We start from the raw sequence: 25,506 nt of genomic DNA, 5'->3' as shown, positions 1-25,506 counted from the left end.
CAGAAAGTGTCTTAATCTTGTTCTCGGGACGGACACTTGTCTATAGCTCTAAATTGAGATTTTCTGGACTAATCAGAAAATTTTGAAAGCTTGAATCAACTTTAAAAATTGTATAATTTAAGCGCAGCCTAATATATAAGTTTGCATGTAGAAAACACGAGGGTTTTAGAGTAATATGTGCGTATGTCAGTGTTAAACCTGATAAATAATCCAATATGATATGGATTATGTTTAATTGGTCCTAAATTTTTTTTAGGGACATGAGACTAAATAGAGACTTCAAAACAGATTGAGGTGTAATTTCATAAGGATCGATTTTCAACCCCCCCCCTCCCCCCTTCTGCTGCAGCTTCATATCATATGTTTCAAAAAGATGCATGAAAACAGCGGAGAAGACCGTTTTTTTGGGAATTTTCATAAGATCCTTATTTATTTGAAACTAGTGTGTGCGCAAATATAACGATTCCCGCGTTACTCATGGTTACTCCCGCAATTTACTCGCACTTGGCCTTAAATTACGATTTTAGCTATTTCTTCTGATTAAGTCGACCCACACAACTAAGAATCATGAAACCATGCTAAGAACATACCAGTGACTCTCCCGAGTTCCGGCCCCATTAAAAATTGGAGGCAAATCGGTACACGGGTTCAAGTTTGGATCGAACAAAAAAAACAGAATACAATTTATATAATATACAGGGTGTCCCACATCATATTAGACCGTCAACGGGTCTAAATTGCGATTTTCGGGATAATCTAATATGATATGGGACGCTCTGTAGATAAGCCTATTCTGAACCAGGATTAAATCTTAAACTAAAACACGATTCATCTGTGATTGAGCTGCGATTGTAAAAATGTTTTCATTTATTTTAGACAAGATGAGTTCCAAGGATGAAATTATTGGAAATGTTTGTGTTGAAGGCACATCAAGATCCACCTTAACTGATGATGAAGAGCATATGCTTGTGCTTGACCCTTCAACATCTAACGAGAGTAAACATTCAGAAGAATCTTCATCCGCTATTAATTCCATAGACGCAGAAAGTGCAAAAGAAGAATCAGATCCTGTCATATCTATGGATGACGTTTCAAGCCTTCTGCCTGCTACTACACAATCATCGAACAATCAACCATTTTTAAACGTAATATTATATTCTTGAAACATTGACTTTAAAGGGAGTGACCGGCTATGTAAGGTAGTTGAACTAAGTATGCAGTGTTGTGGAAAACTTCTTTAGGATTCATTAGAGACATATTTCACTTTTTAAAAGTCTGTAAATCCTGAGTTTGAGCTCAAATTCAACGTTCAAAACTCCTGATTTGGGGGTGGATACGCTTTCAGAATTAGTTTTTTTAATTATTAATTAACGACAACATAAAATGTAAAAATATTCTACAATAAACTATAGGCGTCATGTTTAGGAACATTTTGAGAAAATAAAAATTAATCTTATCATCGAAAATAAGTAATCTTGTTCAATTATTAGTTTCTCGTTATTCACAAAGATGTTCGCAGATTTTCTATAATTATTATTGAAAAGACCACATTTAAAGAATTTGAAGAAATCTGCGAATTAATTCAAAGAAAGTTAGAAATTCAATATAATAATGAAAACGAAATAATTGATTTTAGCATTGATTTATTGACAAATTTCTTTTGTGAAATACGTTCCTAGCCATCTAATTAGATTACTGTATAATTTTTACTTTATTTTTCGTTGTCGTTATTTAATAATTTAAAAAAACTAATTCTGAAAGCGTATCCACCCCCAAATCAGGAGTTTTGGACATCGAATTTGCGCTCAAACTCAGGATTTACAGATCTTTAAAAAGTGAAATATGTCTCAAATGAATCCTAAAGAAGTTTTCGACAACACTGCATACTCAGTTCAATTACCTTACATAGCCGGTCACTCCCTTTAAAGCTATGTCAGTCTTTTAAAAGTGCTATGAAGCCATTACTATTTTTGGGTGGAATTTTTATCGCTAAATTGTGGAAACCTAATGATTTAAAGGGCTAAAAAAGAATAAAATTTATATTTAATTTTAAAAATGAATTCGCCACAATCGAAAGTTCTAGAAAGCGACTTTTGCAGCAATTTAAATGATGAAAAATGCCATCATTTATGAATGCATAAACTGTATAATGTACGCTGTACAGGCTTTCTTACTTCTGATGACACACTTTTTGAGGATTTGCTTAAAATATCGATTTATTTAAATTTGTTTTATTTCACCAGGATGAAGATAATGCAAAAGAAAACAAAACAGAACATTCTATTTCGGAAAATCCCTCTCAACCCGCTGGTAATGATATTATTCATAACTGTAAACTAGTATAGTATTTTTAGTATTTTTTGAAAACAAAAAACTTTTAAAATCAATTTATTACTTATTTCAGGAAATCACATCGGACCACTAAGTCTCTCAAGCACTGATATTATTCAGTCCCAGTCAGCATTAGGTACTGAGAATGTTGCCGACCAAATGGAAAGTCTAGAAACAAATCCACAAAGTCCAGAAATCTCTTTGGTAGAAGAAAATCCGTCCGAAACTGATAGAGTTCCAGTATCCATAGAACCAACCAAGCTTGATGATAATAATGATAAATCCGAGTTCAATGTCAATTCTAGCTCTACACTGGGCATTAGTCCCTCAAACCTAAGGGACTCAGCTGTCCCCTCCAATTTAGAGGACTCAGTTGTCCCCTCCATCCTAAAGGACGGAGTTGTGTCCTCCACCTTAGAGGACCCAGTTAGCCCCTGTAACCTAGAGGACCCAGTTGTCCCCTCCAACCTAGAGGAAGCAGTTATTCCCTCCAACTTAGTGGACCCTGTTATTCCCTCCAACCTAGAGAACCCAGTTATCCCCTCCAACCTAGAGGATCCAGTTATCCCCTCCAACCTAGAGGACCCAGCTGTTCCTAGTCCCCGAGGGGGCCCAGCTGCTGATGAAGAGGATGGGTTTAACAAGGATAAGAATATCTATGCTGTTAAGTGGATTGAGTTCGGATTAAGGTCCAGTGCCATTATTACTCAGAACGAAAATGGCCCCTGTCCTCTCATTAGGAAAGCAATAAATCTGAGATTAACAAAATGCCATTTTCAAACTATTCTTTAAATTCACAAATATACTGATGCAGGGGTGGCATAACAGGATAAAGCCACCTGAATGGTTGTCGTAACTCTAAGTGACTTTTCATTTAAAGGCAGGAATGTCCGATTCACAACGGTACCCTTGAAACCTTAATCTGACTCAGAATTGTAGAAGTTCACATGGTATTTTTCATCTATAATAGTTTAGTTTTTCAAATGTCACTGAATCAAAAAATGCATAAGTAGCTTTTGAAGAAAAATTACAAATGGAGATAAACAGTTCAAAAAAAAAAATATCTAATTCATACTTAATCAGAAAAAGCTTTAAGTGTACAGTTGTAAATCAAACTCTTAATGGAGGGACACTATAAATTACGTTTACTGTCTTATGGATCCAATAGATTGACATTGGTCAATAAACTTGCAAAAGCAATACACAAGAACAAGAACCGGTTAAAATTAGGGAAATCAAATTAGTTTAAGGTAAATAGAAAAAAACAAAGTTCACTTTTTTAATATTTGTTGCTGTTTATTAGTATTGTCAATATTCTGTTGTTGAGAGGAAAACTTTCTCTCCCCGAAGGTATTTTTTCCTTTATTTTACTGGGGTATATATTTTATTGATAAATAATTCTACAATATTATATAAAAGCTCTTAACTCATACATACATAAATAGTTTTAAAGAATTTGTCACGAATTTATCGTATCTTACCCTATCGTATCTTATCCTGTAAACTCAAAACATCTGAACTCCGATCGGGCCCAAATATTTAATGGCAACTCAAGGGACCCCAGGGAAGGTTTATGAATGCTCAGAATTACAAAAATTTGTCTACAATAAAACTTCGTAAAATTTTGAAAATCCATAAAACTTTTTGTTTTGTTATTTTTAAATATTGCAAAAGAGAAAATGTTCACAGAAAGAGCCACGATTAAAAGTTGAATTAGAAGATGGGAGCCTAGTGTTTAGATTTATTCTTATTTAATGTTTTTAGGGGCAGAAGTTGTATGTGCTGAACAGTTATTAGAGTATCTAGGAGATCTAATTTTATCATTAAGGTATACTGAAGCTAGTTCAGGGGTGTATATTTTTAAGAATTAAGATCTGGGGAGATAAAATGAAAAATTACACTTTATAAGGAAAGTTTTTTCATCCTTATTTATACTGTTTACCCAACAATTCTGGGGAAGAATATTTTTTTTCCAAAGAGGAAGGAGTGGGGAATGATTCTTCAAGAAAAATATACCCCTTAGTTAGATAAGAAACTGCTAAGATATTGAAGAAATATATATATATATATAGTTTAGTATAAATGTATTTATATATAAATATAAATATATATACATATATAAATATATATACATATAAATATATATATGTATGTTTACTTAAATATATTTAGTACCAGTAAAGAGGATCTGGATTTAGAACGGAATATTAATGACGCGGTGGCTGTTTTACCCAAACTTAGTACAGGTAGTAATAGTTATAGTAATAGGTAGCCAACCGGGATATTAATTTTTGTTAAATTTTAAGTGACCCTCTATGCAAAGATGGTAATTTCCGTTAATCAATGGTACCCTGAAAACCTTTATCTGATCAAAAATGTGGAAAATATAGATGTTTTTCATTGATATTAACCAGAGCTGGGAACTTTTGAATGGTGAATATCGGGGTTAAGGCTTAATCTCCTCTTTTTCTTAATCTCCAGATTAAATAATTCTTGTACTCCACTTGTCATTAATCTCCAGATTAATTAATCAATCGGGATTAAGGATATCCCAGCTCAGTTTGAAGGAGGAAAAAACATTGATATCTAATTTATACTTGATCAGACAAAGTTTTTAAGGGTACCGGGCATTGCCATCTTTCTATGGAGGGTCACTTGGAATAACGATTATAGTCTCTTTAAATGTGACTGACTCTGCTTGTGTAGAGTGTAGAGTCCAAGTCACAACGGTGTCTAATCAGCAACTTATTCAGCAATAAAAAAAAGACTTCTTTATCGTCTATAATCAAACAAAGATTTGTCCAGTACTGTTGTGAATCGGACATGACACATGATAAAACTTAAAATTATCTCTACAGCCTCTTCAAAACTATTATTTTTTTTCTAAATGTTTTCTCAGAGATATCTAGAGCGGATTTTGATAAACTTTAGCATAATTAATATTTCTAATGTATATAGGAGGGTGGGGGGGGGGGCGGGGTGTGGGGAGATTTTTTAGGAATTATTTATCTTTTATCTATTCATAGATCCGTGACAAAAAATTAGAAATAAATGTTAATCTAGGTTTGGATGTGAATGTAAAGTTTACAGGAGTAGATGAGTTTGAATATACTTCAGAACTACTTATATTTGATATTCTACATATCAATCTGTACCATGGTTGGTTAGTAGATCCACAGGTTAGCAAATATTTATCAACTTTACATAACAAGGGGTGTATATTTTATCGAAAAATTATTTTTTTTTCCTTTTTTTAAAAATAATTTTTTTCCATAAGATGCATGTTTGGGCACTGGGAAGAGCGCCATATTTTTTATATTCCCTGAACTGGGGAATATGACTACATTTTCGGGTTAAAACTTTCAAAAAGAATGAAAAAAAAACTTGCTTTTTGATGTTCCACTTTCAATATTTTTTTCAAATCATTAAAAATCAATATTCTGTTTTTTTTTATTAACCTACAAAGGCTCATTCTTTAAAAGAACAAAAACAACGTTTTCTAAACACACGTTGTTGCATATATCAATACAATGAAGACGACTTTCGATTTCAATTTTGCTTTATAAACAGCATGTGTACACATTAACATGGAAACTATGAGAAGCTGACAATTAAAAAAGGTTCTCTTCAATTCCTTGTAAACTTAAAATTCCAAAAAAGCTTGTTAACAATTAAAACTTATATTATAATAAAATTATAAAGTCGTCTTCAATGTATTGATATAACCTTCGACCACTGTATGTTACACTTCAGACAAGAAAATAACGCAACAATTATTGTTTTGTCTTAGACTTCAGAAATTGAATTTACTAATTTGAATTCTAAGTCTGTATGATTGGGGGGGGTAGTAGCAATTACAGTACTTACTCTCAGTAACAATTACAGTACTTACTCTCAATAACTGAGGTCAGAGATGAATTCCGAGCTCCAGGGGCGTAAATAAGGGCCTTGATTCCATGTTCTGAATTGACAAGATCAAATTTCAAGTCAATTTAGGAAAAATATTAACAAGATTTTTTTGGTCCTACGCGCATTATTGCTCATAAAAAGTCCTATTTTTTTTAACTTCAGCAAAATAACATAGATGACTCCAAAAGAACCCTCGCCTAGAAAATCCTTCATTACGATACTGCTCATTTCAAACCTTAACATTTTTTCGAAATTTTCTTAAGTACAAGGATTATTTCAAGTGTGTTCTTTGTTTCGGAATCTTTTAAATATTGGCTTTTGGGTTGATTAATAACTTGTAGTACTTTTTTCATTTATCTTGATAAGAACGCCGCCCCTCTCTGCTGTACAAAATCTAGCAAATTGATTTAAGACATTATTCATTTTAACTGTAAAATTGTCTTTATTGGCAAAAAAAGGTTATCACTCTTGTAGATAGAAAAAATCTGGGTTCAAAAATTATTTTCGATACAGTCATAACCAGAAAGATCCGGAATTAATTGTCAGTGAATCAGCCGACTTTACATATATATCTCTGGTAATTTTAAGCGCACAATAAAGGCAGACCACATTTTGGAATTGGCAGTTTTAGGGCATTTTGTAATAATCGTTTCATTATTATATTTGTAAAATTAGATTGTAAAGTCATCTGATTAATCAAAAATCAATCTCGAGTATTTCTGATTATGACTGTATATTTTTATATCTTCTTCACTCTTCAATCCTACAGAAAATGACCAAAATCATTACATGGTAAAAAGAAAGAAAATAATTAGTTTTTTCATAAAAATTTAAAAACATTCATTCATTTCAGATTATACGAACTGACTGCGAAGCTGGAAGAACTAGAGTTGGCGGTTTTCTTCCGAAACAATCATTTCTCAACCTTATTCAAGAAGAATGGAGAACTTTTCATACTCGTTACTGATCAAGGGAATACACACTTTCTGACCCTCCCCCCCCCCTCCACCCCCTACACACACACACACTCACACACTTCCCCCGTAAAAGACGATAATGCACGATAATTAGTTTAAGAGCTATAAAGACTATTTTGCCGTAACATATCTTTTATTTTCGGGAGCTTTGGTGTTTAAAAATCTTGGACTTGTCATTCGTGGAAAACATGAGCAATTTGTTAATTTTAAATTTAATGTTGAAGTTGGTTCAAATCACAAAAAATTATTTTTAAGAAATTATAATTTTGTCATTGTTTTTTGGTTCTAAAGTTTAAACGACCATCAAAATAGTATTAAAAAGAAAATGTGACAAAAACTTTTTTTAAATTTTTGAAAATTAAAGCTTGATATAATACTTTTCCTCGTAATTTTAAAAAAAAAATTTTTAGTAGTCTTGAAGCATGTTTACAGATCGACTGAAGTTCCCAAAACAGATCTACTTTGATTGCAATAAAAAAGTTTTAAGAAAAGTGTTAAGCGATTATGTCAATACAATGAAGAAGACTTTTTTATTTAAGTTTTGATTGCTAACGAGCTTTTTTCAAATTACAAGTTTACAAGTAAACAAAAAGAATCTTTTTTAATTGACAGCTTCTTTTGTTTATGTGTATCTTTTATCCAATCACCAGCTGTTCAACAGCTTGATAGAAATCAAAATTAAAGTCGTAAGTCGTCTTCATTGTATTGATACATGCAACGACGACTAATATTTCAAGACTTGTTTTCGTGGATTCTAGGTTTCCTTTCACAGAAGGAGGTTGTCTGGGAGACCTTAGCAAACATTGAGGGAGACTGCTCATTTGTAAATTCTACATTTAAAGATTCAGGTTTGCATTGTATTCAAAAATCCATTATTAAAGGGACTGTAAGCGTAATTTCAAGTGCCACTACAATGCAAAGACGAAAATGCACAATTCACAACGTTACTCTTTATTTATCTGATCCATAATTTGAAATATTCTGTAGTTTTTCTATGTTTAAAAGTGTTTGATTCCTATACGTGTTTCTGTAGTAGAAATGCGCAAGTCACCCCAATTAAAATAATCAGTTTTTGAAGTTCTAAACATTAATATATAATTCATGCTTGATCAGACTAAGGTTTTAAGGGTACGTAAAACGGAAATTGCTATCATTTTTGCAATGCATGTAGGGTCACTGGAAATTACGCTTACAGTCCCTTTAATATTATTATTGATATAAACAAATTATCCCCAGATTTCATTACATCCCTATGCTATTTACTTGTTATGTATTTGTAATCATCGGAGATTGGTAAAATGTTACAATTATAACAGAAATTCTCTAAACCTCCACTGCATATTTGCATCGCATTCGAAAATGTCATTAAAAAGGAATAAAAATTCGGCTCAAACTCTTATTTGCTAATCTTTATACAAACAGGGTGTCCCACGAAACATGAAAGTAGTTGAATAGTTTTAAATGTCTTCTTTCATAATTTGTTAGATATCAAACAGAATATTTTACAAAATTGAAATCAAGATTATACTTAAGTATAATAGTTTCATAACAAAATAAACTGCAAAAAGTCTTTAACATCTAGTACAGTATATGCAAGAAGACATTCAAAACTATTTTACCAACTGTCATGTTTTGTGGGACACCCTGTATACTTAAATCCTGATGCAGGTGTCGACTCCCGTCTTGAAAACTGTTCTGCTGCAGCCAACCCTGCGGAAGCGCTAGAGCAGGAGTATGTTCATATTTCATCAGAGTGGTGGTAATTCTGTAAATAACGTGGTGATGGTGGTTATTATGTACATAAAGTGGTGATGGTGGTAATTCTGTACATGACGTGGTGATGGTGGAAATTCTGTACATAATGTGGTAATGGTGGTAATTCTGTATATATCGTGGTGATGGTGGCAATTCTTTACATAACGTGGTGACGGTGGCAATTCTGTACATAATGTGGTACGATGGTGGTAATTCTGTACATAACGTGGTGAGGGTGGTAATTCTGTACATAACGTGGTGATGGTGGTAATTCTGTACATTACGTGGTGATGGTGGTAATTCTGTACATAACGTATTGAGGGTGGTAATTCTGTACATAACGTTGTGATGGTGGTAATTCTGTACATAACGTGGTGATGGTGGCAATTCTGTACATAACGTGGTGATGGGGGTAATTCTGTACATAACGGGGTGGTTGTGGTAATTCTGTTCATAATGCGGTGATTGTGCCAATTCTGTACATAACGTGGTGATGGTGATAATTCTGTACAAAACGTGGTGATGGTGATAATTCTGTACATAACGTGGTGATGGTGATAATTTTATACATAACGTGGTGATGGTGGTAATTCTGTACACAACGTGGTGATGGTGGTAATTCTGTACATAACGAGGAGATAGTTCCGCATTTTTTTGGTATCACGGAAATAACACAGGAAACTTGGAATAGAAAGACGACATTAAAACAGTGCTTAAGTGTATTTGTGCTGCTTAAAAGCAAATAATTGTACTACTATTAAATCACTTAATAAATGAAAGGGTCTGTTTACACTGCACAATTGCTGTCTCTCACGTAAATTGGACTTGTTAAATCTTAACGTTGGTCTAAAAGTCGTCTTTCTATTCCAAAGTTTCAGGGTTCTGACTGTAAGGGAGGATATTTCCTGATCATCGTAAAAGGGTTAAAGTTTTACATTGACAGTTCACAGGTCATTTTTTACTTTACGTCAAATGACTAAAGAATCAAGTTAGTGTCGGAAGGTATTTAAACATGGATCGGGTTTCATATCGCTTTTTTTGCGTTACTTTTTATGATGCTTATTTGACGGAATAGAAACTAAAATTTTTGGAGGGTCAACTCTTTTCCACATTTGATCTGGCTTAAATTTCTATTTCGTTACCTGAGATATAGGGTAAATAGATGGTTAAAAAATTTATTTTGTGGACAGCATTTGAAAATCATAATTTTAACTCTTTAAATGAACACTCCCTTGAACTTGATTTGATTTGATTATATTTTCAGTCGGAGGTTAGCCGAGGTTCTGCAGAGGGAAGGAGAAGAGGCAACCCAACGTGAACAGTTATTTCAAGAATTCAAACAGAATCATTTGGGAGGACATGAACAGCTGACAGAGTAGGCATTCATTTATTTTTCCTTCCATTCATTAATTCATTTATTTATATAAGACATGAACAGCTGACAGAGTAGGCATTCATTTATTTTTCCTTCCATTCATTAATTCATTTATTTATATAAGACATGAACAGCTGACAGAGTAGGCATTCATTAATTTTTCCTTTCATTCATTAATTCATTTATTTATATAAGACATGAACAGCTGACAGAGTATGTATTTATTTATTTATTCATTATCCTTCCATTCATTAACTCATTTATTTTACAGTCGTCGTCGTATATATCAATCCCATTCAAGACTTTCTATTTCAATTTTGATTTCTACCGAGCTTTCCCTCAACTTGGATTCACATTTAAATGGAAACATAAAGAAGCTGTCAATTTACAGATTCTTTTTAATGCTTATTTATATATAAATAAAAAAGTAGTCTTCATTGTATTGATTTGAACGCCGACCATTGTGTATTACTATTAAGCTTTTCAGGAGGAACAGCACATTTGGGAAAGCTCAAAAGGCGAACAACCTTTTTTGGAGGCTTTGTCTTTATACATATATTATACAATAAAAATTCAAATCAAATCAAATTCTTTTCTTATATATATTATATATTACAAAGCCCACATAATAGGTTATTCGCCTTAAGAGCTTTCCTAAATGCAAAATGTGTTGTTCAAAATATATGTAGTAAATGCCGTACTCTTAAAAGTTCGTCCCCCAAACTGTATCAGTCCAGGCACGACCAGTCCGCTATCCAAGTCAATCAATCTAGCTATTACTCAGGGTCTAAATGCCACGAAGGGACACAAGCGTAGCTTATTAATCTGGCTATTACTCAGGCTCTAAATGTCACGAAGGAACACAAGCGTAGCTTATCAATCTATCTTTTACTCAGGCTCTAAATGTGACGAAGGGACACAAGCGTAGCTTATCAATCTATCTATTGCTCAGGCTCTAAATGTGACAAAGGGACACAAGCGTAGCTTATTAATCTAGCTATTACTCAGGCTCTAAATGCCACGAAGGGACACAAGCGTAGCTTATTAATCTAGCTATTACTCAGGCTCTAAATGTCACAAAGGGACACAAGCGTAGTTTATCAATCTAGCTATTACTCAGGCGCTAAATGCCACACAGATACACAAGCGTAGCTATAAAACAAGCTAAAACTCTAACTCGAAATGCCACACAGGGACACAAGCATAGCTCTCAACAAGCTATTACTTCGGCTCTAAATACCACACAGGGATACAAGCGTAGCTATCAACAAGCTATATATCGATTCCAAATGATGGGGACGATCCAGCCTGTTTATCAAAACAGGGTTTCAGTCTAGCTACCAACAAGTTATTAGATAGGCTCTAAATGTCACACAGGGACACAAGCATAGCTATCAACAAGCTATTTGCTATCTAAAAGCCCTTAATCGATCTCTACCCTAAACGAGGTATGATCTCAACACGAATACTCAACGGGATACAATTACTATACAGTGTAATCAAAGCTGAGTTCTGATTCTAACTAGCCATATTTAAGGTTTATATATTACAAATTAAAGTTAATAGATGTAATTACAATTCCTACGTCGTTATCTATATCACATAATTAAGGCAATTATGTTACATATTACAGCACAGTTGAAATAGGCGCATTTCAGATGTGCGTATTTAAAGGATTAGGGAGGGTAAATAACGTAGTTAAGCCATCTCCAAACATTTTTATAAGTTAAATGTACGTATTAAAAGGGTTTAAGCTAACCATGCTACGTATTCATTTGAAACGCAGTTCAAATAAATAATGGGTTTTTACGTAGAAGTTTACAAACATAGATAATTAATAGTGTACAATGTATTGCAAGTTTACATAATATCATGTGACCCAATATTTATTATATATTATATATATGTATCAAAGATACACGAGAATCTGTCAGTTCTCTTAACTATAATTTCTATAGTTTAATAAGACACCGTTTATCTGTTCAGTGGTGAGCTAGCTGCACGTCTCCAAGAAGCTGAGAATGCCGCTGCCCAAGAAGATGAAAGAAGTGCACAGGGTCCACAAGTAATATTTTTGTTCCTTCTAAGATGAAAACTTTAGGTTGTGGATATCGAAATCAATACTTAATCTCAGCTTTTTGTTAATCTGCAGATTAATATAATCTTTTTTCTCTTCCGGCAGCCATGAGCCACCACCATTTCCCCTTCCGTACCACCATATTCGACTCTTCCGGGCAAAACTACTTTTTTAAATGTTATATTTAGGGCCTTTAAAGTGTGATTTTAAAAAATCCAGCCGCGTCATGCAAAACAGCACAACTCAAACCATTTTTTTAATTATACTTAAGATAAATACATTGTACTAGTCCAAGCGCTGTTTGTGTGCAGTGGGGAGGTGACTTCTGTCACTGGCCTAGACCTCGATGTCTCGATCACACTAGACTTATGTCATAATCGGATATACATTAATTTCCATCCTTTGGTGGTTATTTTTGATGGGGTCTCGGCCTTGATTTCCACGGAATGATGGTTTATCTTTTATTTATTTATTTATTTATTTATTGAATTCTTAAACTGTTTTACAAGAGAGAAAAAGCTAATATGTGGTACGGAAGGGGAAATAGTGGTGGCTCATGGCCGCCTGCCTTCTCCCACTCCTCATACCTTTCCAAAACCAAATTTGATTTTCGATAAGGTCACGGGGAAATCGTTTTTGACACCTGAAATTTTGAAAAGAAAAAAAGGGGTCGGGTAACTTAAGATGACTTGACCCCCAAAATCTTCCAGAATTTTTTTTTAAAAAATCATTATTTTGATTGTTTTTATTTTACTTATTTTTAGGGTGCACCAGGCCCCGAGCATCCTATAGGACCACGAGGAGGAAAAAAGGAAAAAAATGTAATAAAAAGTTAAACAAATTTTTTTCGTTTTTTTTTTTAATATTTCTCTATTTTAGTGTTGTATCCTGTAGTGGAAAGTTTGTATTGGCTTCTACTTCTGTGGATAGGATTACGAAACACTGGAAGACACTGAAAAATGAAGGATATTATTCCGATAAAAAAAATGCCCACAAAACTAAGTCATTATAGTTCCCAAGCTTCTTATAGGTTCAAAAATTAGAGTTTGGTAAAAAAGAATCGAGCTTTCGAATGGTTTTTGATTGGGTTCTTATCAAATTTATATATTAACGATCAGTTTTTTGTAGTTTAAGTCATTTCAATCAATTGGAAATTAAAAATTATTTACATCGATTAATCTAGTCAAGGAACCTTTTATTTTAAGTTGTTAAATAAAGTTTAGTTTTTAACAGAGTCATGATTAAATTAATTTATTGGATTTTAAAGGTTATTTTTTATTGAAAGATACTTGTGTGGTTCTTCAATAATAACAAAAAAGGATTTTTTACCTGAACAGCCGAATGCCTGTAACCCACGCAGTCACTCTGCGGCCTCTTTGAAATGTAAAGATCTGATTTGGTATTTAAAGGGGTTACCCTACGTGTCCAATTCACCAAAGTGCCGTTTTTAACATAATCTCATGAACAATGAGGAAGGTACTTGAGTTTTTCTACATCAGAAATTGTGTAATTCTGATTGTTTACTTCATTGTTTCTACAGGATAAATCCTCAAGTCATTTAAATAAAGAACCAGCAATTAAAAATTATCAATTTTTAGATGGTAAAAATGAAATCTCAGTTTAAAGGGTACCTTCTTGAATCGTAAATGCCACTCTACACATGAAGGATCGCGTGAATTAAAGTCGATAGTCCCTTTTGTTAGTCATAATAAATATATTAACATCGCTGCAACTCAAAATGTATCCCTTTTTAGTTAAATACTGTGGTAGGGGATTATATTAATATAGTGAAGACGACTTTTGGTGTCCAAAATGGAAGCTTTACACAGCATGAATACACAAAACATGGAAACAAAGATAAGCTTTCAATTAAGAAAGCTTATCTTTAATTACCTGTAAACTTGTAACTCGAAAAAACCTTGTTGAAAATTTAATTTTAAATAAAAACGTCGTCTTCATTTTAATGTTTTATTCGCCTACCACCGCAGTTAAAGTGTTAATGAAATCATTTATATGTTTGATATTTGTAAGCAAAACAATGCTTGGAATACCCATATCTTTAAGTGTACTGCAGTTCCTGGGCGGAATGTAAACAATCTATCACCACCACAGACTAGTGTCCGATTCGTTAGACATTTTCTAGCTATGCTTTAGCTGTGACTTCCTCGCCTAGCTGGCCTGGGAAATCGCAGCTAAATCACAGCTAGAAAATGTTTAACGAATCGGGTATAGATATATACAGACTTATTTCTGGGCTGGGCTGAGTAGGCCTAAAGTCGTACCGTCACGGCAATCTTTATTTCTATAACGAGTTTAGTTGCTGCCATCTAACCGCCAATTGTTACATATAATACCCAATCAGGGGTCCGGTTTTAAAGAAATACTCTTAACTGTTAACAGAAAACAAAAAATTTATGAATTTAATCTATTTTAAAGGTTTTGTTTTTCATATCCAAATGATCCATAAATATCCCTGAAGGTAGATGTCTGCTAATTTGTTGCGTACTGGAGTACGTTTAAAATGTCGCATATACAAGCCTTTTGCAGATCTCTATTCTCTACTCACTTATCTCCGGTCACTACTTATTTCTCTCAGAAACTGCAGAAGACTTATTAGATTTAGTATTCAGCGCAAATCATATCAGAGAATCTAGTTTTTAAAAATATATTTTTGTACTGGCTTTTTACACATTGTATAGTGTACAACTGTACACCATACCTGCTGAAAACTTTTAAATGTCAGACTTGGACCATTTTTTTACTGTGGAGCAAATTATTTTATTGGATTGAGAATTTGTAATTGATGCTTTTTAATAAATATGTAACTGTGCCTCTCTTTTTTCTGATTTATTTGCGGGAATTTATTGTTAAAACAAATTAGACATTTTTTATAAATGGTGTCCTAATGAATATGGGAATTGACTTGAAAGTCGTCTTTGATTTTTGATATTTAATACATGGCAAAGAAATTATAAAAGTGTATGCAGTAAACTGACACACACTCTTTTGGTACAGACACACACACATGACGTTTCCGCCCCCTGGTGGCTGTACGTCTTACGAGCTTTTCATAAAGCGGTTAACCTTTTTTGTGTTTTAAAAATTGACGAAAATATTAGGTATCAAGTAACTATAAATTGAAATTTTTACAAGACAATATTTCCGTCAATTTTGAAGATACACAAAAAGTTAACCAGATTTTGATTTTAGATTTTCAAACTGGAATACTGCAATAACTGTGTTTATGGATCGAAGACTATATAAAAGTTTTCACTTAAATCCCATGTTTATTGGGACACCCTTCTTGTAAATTAAAAGTTAAAGAACTGTAACAACGGAAATGACGAGGAAACCAAACAAAGCCTCTCATCTTCCGGTTCCTAAATATGAGGCCCGTTGGTGATTTGCAAGTTTTACGACTATGAAGAAATTATGTGAAAAATTGACAAGAAAAAGAGAAGCTGGGGCGGAGGGGTCATTTAATCAAAATTGTGTTTCCATGTGCAGGGTCCAGTTACTTTGAATAAATTTTCATAATCATTACACATACGGGGTGAGTAAAAAAAGTGTGATTAGCGACGCCTGGTTTTGTGCAACTCTCCTGGTTTGTTTTTTTAATATTTAATTTTGATTTTAATTTTTCTTCTCTAAAATCAAAAGTTCAGAAAAGCAAAAATGTGAATATAAATTATTTCAATCGAAATTTATAATCTTATAAGATTGAATTACAGAAAATTCGCAAAATTGTGATGAGAAAATTTGCAACTTTCAGTTCTAGCCAAATTTTTAAGGAAAAGTTGTTTTTCGATGGCTCTTCAGGTTTCAACTGAAAAGCGTATATTTATAACTTTAGAATATACTAAGACTAGGCTTTTAGAGCGCTTCGCGCCCATCTTCTATTTAAATTGTGAACATGTTCTTTTCATTTACATTTTAAAACAAAGAAGAAAAAAGTTTGGGGATTTTTAAAATAAAATTCGCGGATTTTCAAGAATTTAAATTTTTTTTACAAAATTAAAAACCTTTATAAAACATTTTTTTTATCATTCATAAACCTTCCCTGTGGTCAAGTGATGCCCCACAAAAAATTTTGGGCCCGATCGGTTCAGCCGTTTTGACGTTTATTGGATACAAACAAACAAACAGACACCAAGACAAGCCAAATTTATATATAGAAGAAAGAAACTAGAGAATTTAAATAACTTTTCCATAAAAATTAGACCAGAACTGAAAATTGCGAATTTTCTTTTAACATTTTTGCGAATTTTCTGTGATCCTGTGATTCAATCTTTATAAAATTTCAGATTACAAATTATCATGTCTTAAAATGTGTTTCTGAACATGCGATTTTCTTCATATTCTTCAAACATGCAAACGCCTACAAGCGTAAACAGAATAAATAGATCCGTGATGTTAATTTTTATACCCTAACTTAATATACACAGTACTTAATTTTACTAAAAATTGATTTCCGTAACTCAGTTAATGTGATTCATGTGATATACATGTCATACCAATTATGTAACAAAATTGTAAACAGTTAACAAGAAACGGAAAGTATAAATATTTAGTTTTAAAAAAAGATTTTTATAGAAATAATTAATATACACATTTTTGCTTTTCTGAACTTTTGTTTTTGATAGGAAAAAAAGGTTCGCGGATCTTTTTTTGAGCCATTGTTACACCGAAAAAAATTTAAAATTTGCAAAAAATATTGAAAAAAAAAACACCATACCTAGGAGTTTTATTTTACCTACCTCAATTCTCGGAATTAAGGGTCGGAACTCGGACTATCTTTCGAGTATATCGGTGCCGCGGAAGACTATTCAATGCGTCTGTCGAAAATTGACCATAGTACATTAAGGATAATAAATTACGATTTTACTTGTATTCATCTATCTTCTTTCAATATATTTATACTTTGCTTGTCTGTCTGTCCGCAGGGAAGGTTCATGGCTGATTGAAAAATATTGCCGGAAAAAAATGTCGGTAGTTTATTATTTTTGGTAATGCACCAATTTAAACAGAAAAATCCGCGAAATTTTGAGAACGATTATAAATGGCGACTTTCCGAGTTCAAGACTTAAATTGTTTAAAGAATTTGATAAAATAGCATTTATTCAGAAAAAATCTATCTTGAGGTTGGCACTTCAGGTTAATATATTAAGCAATATTATTTAACATTTTGTACATTTGTCAAACTCCCATCCGTATTCAAATTTTCTTCGTTAAAAAACACTTTTAAATCGTCTTCAATCTGGGCGAAAATCTGAGAATTGACCATATTCCCCTAATCCCGATATTTTTAAATCATAATTGACCGCAATTTGGAAAGCTGAGAGTTTGTGCAACTGTTTAATACAACCTGGCATTCAAATTAATTTTCTAAAATATAAAAACATTCCAATGTCGTCACAATTTTAAGTGAATCTCGATCCACGCAAATAAGGCAATTTTTGCCAGAAACTCAAACTTAACTTTCTAATTCATATCTTTAAACATGAAGGCGTTGACCTTTACTTATAGACCTTTTGATCAAACAGACTTTTTGGTTTGAAATATCAAATGTCTACGACATTGATTTACAAAGATTGGGATTAAAAAATCAGATTTTGTTGTAAAAACAACCCAGCTTTGGGACGTAAATATCAGGGTTTCTCGCTTTTCGGATACATGGGACTAGAGGGTAAAATGAGATATATTGATGGATATATAAATCATCATTTTTAAAAATTACACAATTTTTTGCAAAGCCGTTCACTAGAATAATGTACAAAGACGACAGTTTTAATCCGCTTCTGGTTGTCACTGTACTTCACTTTCTTCTCTGTCAATTAACGTTGAAAACTACATAATGTAAAAATTCTATATTTTTATTAATTTTTTACATAAAATGCCCTGAGTCAGCATTTTTAATATTCATTTTATGCATCACATTGGAAAACTATTTTGGCTTCGTTAATTTTGTTTATCATATATGCACCTCTTCACCAAAATAAGAGAGGTTGTTTTTTATCATTACCCTTTTTTAAATCATTTAATAATTTAATTATATTGCATTTCATTAGCAAATATAAGAATAATATATCTAAAATTTAAAAAAGAAAACGGAGAGCCCTGAAATAAAAAAATATCAACTAATTTTAAGTTACACATTCATAACATTAACGCATGATAGCTTGCATGTTTGATGAAAGGAATCGAGTCTTTGACACAAACTCAAATGTTCTAATTCTATATCTTTGCAACCTGATTTAATTTTTCAGACTTATAACATTTGATCTAACAGAATTCATAGTTTTAAATATCTCAGGTTTACGACATTGGGTTGCAAAGATTAGAAAATCAGAATTTGTGGCAAAAACTCAATTCTTTTAGTTAATTATAATTTAATATTTCATTGCACTGAAAATTTTTACATTTTACGTGTCTGATGAAAATATATAACAGACCGTTATCAATTGCTTATTGGAGATTTTAAGTGTTTTGTTTTTGGACGTTTAGTAATATCATTCAAATTATCTTTAAAAAATAGCCATTTTATACTTGCTCTCAATCTGTTGGACATTTAAAGAAATTTGTCAGATCATGTGAATAATTATACAAGATTTGTGTCTAAATCTCTCCCCTCGGCCAGTAGTGTTTGGAGAACAGGCTGTTTTCCAAGTGCACAATTCTTATATCTAAACATTAAGCGAAAACGTGGCGTTTTTTTTTTTTTTGCCTAGATACTAATTAGTTGCTTAGGAACAAGTTCAAGTCAAAAATAAGTAATCTTATTCAGTTATTATTTTTTGTAATCTCTCATTGTTCACAAACATTTTTTGTGGATTTTCTGAATTTTTTATTGAAAAGACGACATTTGAAGAATTTGTAGAAATCTGCGAAAAAATTCGTAAAGAATAAGAAATTCAAAATAATGATGAAAAAGAAATAATTGATTCTAACATTGATTTATTAACGAATTTCTATTGAGAAATATGTTCCTAAACATCTAATTAGGTTACTGTCGAATTTTTGATACATTTTTCGTCGTCGTTATTTAATAATTTAAAAATAACGATTCCCAAAACGTAACTGACCAATTGAATGCTTTTAACCTCGACTCGCTCAAATTCAGTAAATATACATCACTAAAACGTTTTATGTATCCTTATAAAATTACTCCACAATACTACATTCTCAGTTCAACTACCATACCGGTCACTCCCTTTAAAGGTTGCAAGCCCTTAAGTAAAAATCGATAAGAATTTTGCCAATTACTAAATTACCAAAAACCAAAGCTAAAAATAAGTGCCTTTATAAAGTGCTAAAGCGTACATGTAAAGGGCTACAGAAAAGCAAAAGTGAGTTAGAGCGGTTAAAAATAAAGCCAAGGCGTTGCGTTGCTACACTTGATAAACTTTTTATATAAACAGGCGGAATCTATGTGATGCCTCATACCTAAGAGAAAGTATATGCAAAAATTGAACGTGTTAAAACGGTCGTTTCCTTGCAAAGTTGGATAAAGTAACTTTAAACTGAAAACACTTCAAGCGCTGCTAAATTTTTTTTTTAAAGCAAACTTATCAAACGACTAACAACACTACATGCAGTTAGCCGGTGTCCCACTTTACATTAGTTAAATAATTTCTCTATTGCTTCTTATCGGAAAGAAACGCTTTAAAGTAAAGCAGGCATTGCCATCTTTGCAATGTAGGGTCACTTGAAATCAAGCTTACAGTCCCTTTAAAACCGTCGTTAATCTTTGATAGGTAACTAATGACAAAGTATTTATCATCATATTCACCTTACACATTTTAGTGGCAACATTTATTTTTGAATCCAATATATGTTTCTAACAATTCTAACGAATTGGAAGTCGACTTTTAGACTCAAGTTATGACTCTTAATAGTCCCATGAACATGAGACACAGCAAATGTAAAGTGTGACTGCAGGCTCATTTCACTTAATATGTGATTTAATAAAATCAAATACACTTTAGTTTTGTTGTAATGTCGTCTTCCTATTCTACAGTTTTCTGGTTATCACTATAAAACAATCTACATATCTTTCAATTTTATCAAATCTATGAAGTGACAAATGTAAACCAACAGAGCACCATTTTTACTAAGTTTTAGAATTCTTTTACCTGTGAACACAGAGCTGAGGAGCTTTAGCTACAACCCCGTAATTTGCTGCACTTCGGAATTGAGCCATTTCTACAGAGTCAGCGACACCTTTACCCTGTATCAAATTTTCAAATTTAAAATTAAGGATTTTGCTAATTTTTTTATTCTTGTGTTTTTTATCAGTTAAAACTAAAAAGAAAATAAATCTTAAGATATCTCTGAAAAAACTAGTGTACGCAATAGCCTGATTTTGAATCTTTGACATTGAAAATATCTGCAAATCTTTCCGATGTTATGGACATACTGAAGTTTTGTATGATCCATAGCAAAACTTATTGATGTTAAGCATACTTTCCCAATAGCATTTTCCAAAGTGGCAACTTCCCAAGGGTATTTTCCCTAGTGGAAACTTCCCAAATGTGCAATTTCCCAAGTCTGTTCCAGCCACAGCGCTCGCACTTTTATTCCATTCTAGCCGCAGCACTCGGCCCTCATTGCAGCCCGTGGTGCCTTAGAAGGCCTAACCTATCCGCATTGGGAAATGACACAATTGGGAAATACATATCACCAATCTTATTCAAGAGCAGGGGCGTATTCAGGAATTTGTCCAGGGGGGGCTTACATTTTTTTCCAGGGGGGGCTCAGCACCCGTTGGGCATGAAAACCCCCTGAAATCAATAGATTTAACTGGTCCAAGGGAGGTTTAGCCCCAATAGCCCCCCCCCCTGAATACGCCTCTGTTCAAGAATCCCGATTGAAATTTCAAGAATCCTCTGATGCGTGTTAGCTTTTTCCAATAAATGTCAGCATCTCAGTTCCGAACAGTTTTTTTTCTCTTTTGAAAATGATTAAAATCTTCAAAAAATGTCCGATAGAATGTTGCAATTTAATAGCAAATACATTTTTTATACATCTTGCAAAGTTTCTCAAACTTTAAAAGTGCATAACATTTGTTGTTATACAAAGATGCAAGTCTGAATTGAACCATATTAAGAAGATCTTTTTTGGCAACTATTTAGAATGTCCGTTAAACTAAAATCAGTAGCTGAGGGTCAAAATTAGTAGTCATTGTCAGAGACATATCTGTGAAAATAATGATTTTTTTGCAAAATCACTTTTTATGATTCAATTGACATTTATTAATGCGCCAGAGCCCGTGATTTAAAAAAACTCGGGAAAATACGGCGATTGGGTCTAGGCTGTCGTTGGGCTTTACGGCTTGAGGTTTCGGATTCAAGCTGCATCGAATTTTCCAAAGAGTTGAGTTTGAAACCGGTTTTCATGGAAGGAATCGGCGCATTCTCTACGAAGACCAACCAAGGTCGGTTTTATTTTCATTGGGCCTAACTCCAAGTCGAGCCAAAGATCTTTCAGCTGTCAATCAAGTGACACAAGCTGTCGTCAGAGTTGGATCTTAAAGGCGGGTTTAAGGAATTACGGCTCGAGCCAAAGGTTTTAAACCGCGGGCTCAGTTGAAATAGAAAAATCCGCGAAAATTTGAGAATAATTAAAAATGTCGATTTTTAGAGCTAGAACTAGTAATCTAGAGAATGTTAAAAACCTGGAAAAGATCCATTGTTGCTTTTTCTTGTTTGTTTCTCATTTCCTGGGGAATAGTTCCAACTTCACACAAATATCTTTTTCCACAATCATTTCCGTCCATCTCGGCCAGAACCTAATATATTAATATATTTATTTATATTTAATATTTTAGAAAACTCTGAAATAGGAAGACGACTTTACATCAATACTAATTGTATGTTTGAGTTTGTTCCAAAGCAAACCGCTTTTCTTGTCATTTATTAAGATTATATGAGGTCTGTTAATGTTTGCAGGGATGTATAATGTGAAAATGTATGTAATATGAAAATCAGAGTGGTTTTTAATCAATTTTAATATAGTCGAACCTACAAAACGATCGACTTTCTTCTAAAACTGAATATCCACTGTTTCATTTCTGCTTAATCCGCGCTTTTTCCATTATTTTGGATTTTTTTACTGGATTCCAACCAATAAGAGTTCTCTCATTAAATGGCGCGCAAAATTCTAAATTTCCCGAATTATAATTGACTGTTTGGGCATCTGCATACACCACTCTTGATTGGTTGAATTTTCCTGGTTACAAACATAAGATTAAAATAATCTTAATATTAACAAAAAAGCATTGATCTCGATATCCAGAGTTCTAAAGTTTTCAGCTCAGGGCAAAATAAATATGTATGATTGGAAATAACTATTATCATTATTAAAATGTTACCTCTACAATAGTCTGCAAATCTATTTCCGGTTCCTGTCTTCTTTCTCGTGCTAATAAGTTCTGTCCTAAAATTAATCAGTTTTGGCAACACCAAAAGAATTTATAAATTGTCGTCTTCTAAACCATACTGATAATGGAATGCTACATATATTTAGTTTTTTTTTCATTAAATAATTATATTGAACTCTTTAAAACTGTTCCTGTATATTTCATGGCTATTTTTTTAATTACTGAGATTTAGGTACTAAAGGGCGTTAATCATTTCAGACCCCAAGAATTGGCAAGATGACGTTTGATAAATTCTTTAGATAGTTCTGGGTTAAGTTGTAGTATGGAATTCTTTTGCGAATGCGAAAATACAATACGACATCTAAGTCTATTTCTGCTAATTAAACCCTTCTATGCCTTGTGGGCGTGGCTTGGCTGATTAAAGTTAAATCAACCTCAAATATTTCCCTTTCTTATTTTCAAAAGAAAACATTTTTCCAGACCCTTTCATTTCTATCTATATATATAAAGTAATAATCTCTGTTTGTATGTTCGATCATAACTCATGAACCCTTTTGACCGATTCGCCTCAAATTTTGATTGAGGAACTCGGGAGAATCACGAAAATATTCGAAGCTTGGTTAAATTCTAAGTTGAGTGAGTTGACTTTTATAGGAAAAAATCAAGACAAAGCTGGGTTCCCAGGCTAGTTGTAGTTAATACATAGATAAAAAAGATAGGCATTTATGACCATTTACTCGTATTCCATCTTAGTTATGTGCCATTAATTGGTTTGATTTCGGGTAGTTTTATGTCTATAATTTCGTTAAGTGTCAAAATTTGATATAATCTAATGACAGCGAATGTGTTTACAATTATTTATTCTAAATATTGTTTTTTTTTTTTTAAACTTTGTCAAACTTTGACCCTGGTAGAAGATATCTGCAAACAACGATCCAAACAACTACAGGACTTACTTTTACCCCCTGTTCCAAACTATTGAACAATTCGTTTACAAAACTAAGAATCACCCTGTGACAAAAATTATACATTTAAACTTAAAAAAAAATATATTTTGAGAGTAACAAATAACAATTTTTCATTTGTTTTTACTTTTTTATTGTAGAAACTTTTAAAACACTTGCTGAAAGACTCCATGAACATTCTTGCAAAAAGTTCCAAAAAGTTCCAAAAAGTTCAAAAAAGTTCCTTACTAAGAATTTAATACCTGATCTCGGAGGGTTTGAATGCATAGATGTAGATCTCCCTTCAACTGAACTGAGAAACATCATCAATGAAAACCCCAGAATTGTGGAAACATTTCCAATCATTTTTTTAAAATATTATTTTTCAATCTAATAATAGAATTTGTAATTATTGCAAAGTGTAACATTAAAATTACGATTGGAATTATTTTTTTCTTTTTCAGTCATAAAGTTAGAATATTAAAGCAAGCTTTTTTTTTTTTTAATTTTTAAATGCGATTTTTTTAGCTTACTTAAGTTCAACAAATAATGATTGTGGATCCAAATTTTGGTCAAAAAAGAAAACTATGAGTTAAAATATAGAGCTTTTTAATGACACCTTGTAGAAATTGAACTAACATTTTCCCTGAGAACCCAATACCTGAATGCAAATTTATGGGGACACCTTTCCTAAACATGAAACTTAAACTGCAGATTAAAATAAAGCTTAATTCTTATTTACCAAAAGCTAACAATTTTACAATGTTTTATATTTTTTAATCAAACATTTAGTTCTTGAACCAACATGCACTAAAATGTGTCAAACACACAATTCTACTTTTTACCTTGAGAAGTTTTACTGAGATATAAAATTATGCATGAAAGAGGAAGGAACTAAACTAGTTAGCTTGGCTCAATCAATTCTTGTTACTTAATTTTGTACTATCGAGTATTCTTTTGAATTTAAGATTGAAACAGAAACATTGTTTAGTTTTACAGTAGAGATTTTTTGAACGGATTACAGTCAAGACGCCCTCCCTCCCATACGTACTTGTGAAGCCATTTTCCCTACCTCTATATTAAGTTTCCCTATCTTCCTCTTTGTGGAGTCGTTCTGCCTCCCTCTATATGGACTATGCAGTCACCCTCCCTCCCTCTTTATTGAATTTTTACCCCTCCCTTTACGTGGAGTCGCCCTCCCTCCCTCTTTGTGGAGTTACCCTCCACCCCTCCCTATATATAATGTAGAGTCGTCCTCTGTCCTTCTTAATGGAGTTTCCCTTCCTCCATCTAAGGAAAGATGCCCTCTCTCCCTCCCTCTATATTGTCTAATGTGTAGCCCTTCTTTTAATCCATGAGGAGCCCACCCGGGCCCCACCGTAAACTCGACAGTTAATCCATGAGGAGCCCCCCCGGGCCCCACCGTAAACTCGACAGTTAATCCATGAGGAGCCCCCCTGGGCCCCACCGTAAACTCGACGGTTAATCCATGAGGAGCCCCCCCGGTCCCTACCGTAAACTCGACGGTTAATCCATGAGGAACTCCCCCGGGCCCCACCGTAAACCGACGGTTAATCCATGAGGAGCCCCACCGGGCCCCACCGTAAACTCGACGGTTAATTTATAGTTGCGGACTGACTTTTATACAGTAGAGCAAGCTGTACATTACAATTACAGACTATGAATCCTATGAAAGGGAAACCGGGACGGTACGCCAAATGAATGATTCCTTTCTAATGAAATTATGTGCGCCCTCCTTC

The 25,506-nt window shown here is 33.1% G+C and overlaps 2 protein-coding genes across 2 annotated transcripts; one reads left to right on the top strand and one right to left on the bottom strand.

The window, feature by feature from the left end:
• Window positions 1–856: 856 nt before the first annotated feature.
• On the top strand, window positions 857–15,254 carry LOC111714535 (ubiquitin carboxyl-terminal hydrolase MINDY-1). Its single transcript, XM_023489668.1, has 14 exons — window positions 857–1,145; window positions 2,244–2,310; window positions 2,405–3,071; window positions 3,635–3,681; window positions 4,096–4,159; window positions 4,504–4,577; window positions 5,395–5,510; window positions 7,065–7,212; window positions 7,976–8,065; window positions 8,886–8,976; window positions 10,237–10,347; window positions 12,334–12,412; window positions 13,189–13,245; window positions 13,304–15,254. The coding sequence occupies exons 1-14, from the start codon at window positions 858–860 to the stop codon at window positions 13,316–13,318; spliced, it is 1,914 nt and encodes a 637-aa protein (XP_023345436.1). The 5' UTR covers window position 857; the 3' UTR covers window positions 13,319–15,254.
• Window positions 15,255–18,792: 3,538 nt separating this feature from the next.
• Window positions 18,793–24,159, bottom strand: LOC111714534 (uncharacterized). The gene is made up of 5 exons (XM_023489667.1): window positions 24,010–24,159; window positions 22,794–22,858; window positions 22,098–22,211; window positions 20,557–20,651; window positions 18,793–19,107 (listed from the first exon to the last, which is right to left on the bottom strand). Exons 1-5 carry the CDS (start codon window positions 24,110–24,112, stop codon window positions 19,023–19,025), a joined length of 462 nt encoding a protein of 153 aa, XP_023345435.1. The 5' UTR covers window positions 24,113–24,159; the 3' UTR covers window positions 18,793–19,022.
• Between the last annotated feature and the right edge of the window lie 1,347 nt (window positions 24,160–25,506).

Source organism: Eurytemora carolleeae, unplaced genomic scaffold (assembly GCF_000591075.1).
Source record: "Eurytemora carolleeae unplaced genomic scaffold, Eaff_2.0 scaffold1242, whole genome shotgun sequence".
NCBI lineage: Eukaryota > Metazoa > Arthropoda > Copepoda > Calanoida > Temoridae > Eurytemora > Eurytemora carolleeae.
This window is presented reverse-complemented; position numbering and strand designations above follow the sequence as displayed.

Coding starts and splice junctions, on each gene's coding strand:
- LOC111714534 (XM_023489667.1), bottom strand. CDS start 24,112: ATGATTGGAAATGTTTCCACAATTCTGGGGTTTTCATTGATGATGTTT. Junction 22,212..22,793: donor ATTTGCAGACTATTGTAGAG/GTAACATTTTAA, acceptor TTAATATATTAG/GTTCTGGCCGAGATGGACGG. Junction 19,108..20,556: donor CCTCAGCTCTGTGTTCACAG/GTAAAAGAATTC, acceptor CTTAATGTTTAG/ATATAAGAATTGTGCACTTG.
- LOC111714535 (XM_023489668.1), top strand. CDS start 858: ATGTTTTCATTTATTTTAGACAAGATGAGTTCCAAGGATGAAATTATT. Junction 5,511..7,064: donor GTTGGTTAGTAGATCCACAG/GTTAGCAAATAT, acceptor TAGTTTTTTCAT/AAAAATTTAAAAACATTCAT. Junction 7,213..7,975: donor CATACTCGTTACTGATCAAG/GGAATACACACT, acceptor CGTGGATTCTAG/GTTTCCTTTCACAGAAGGAG.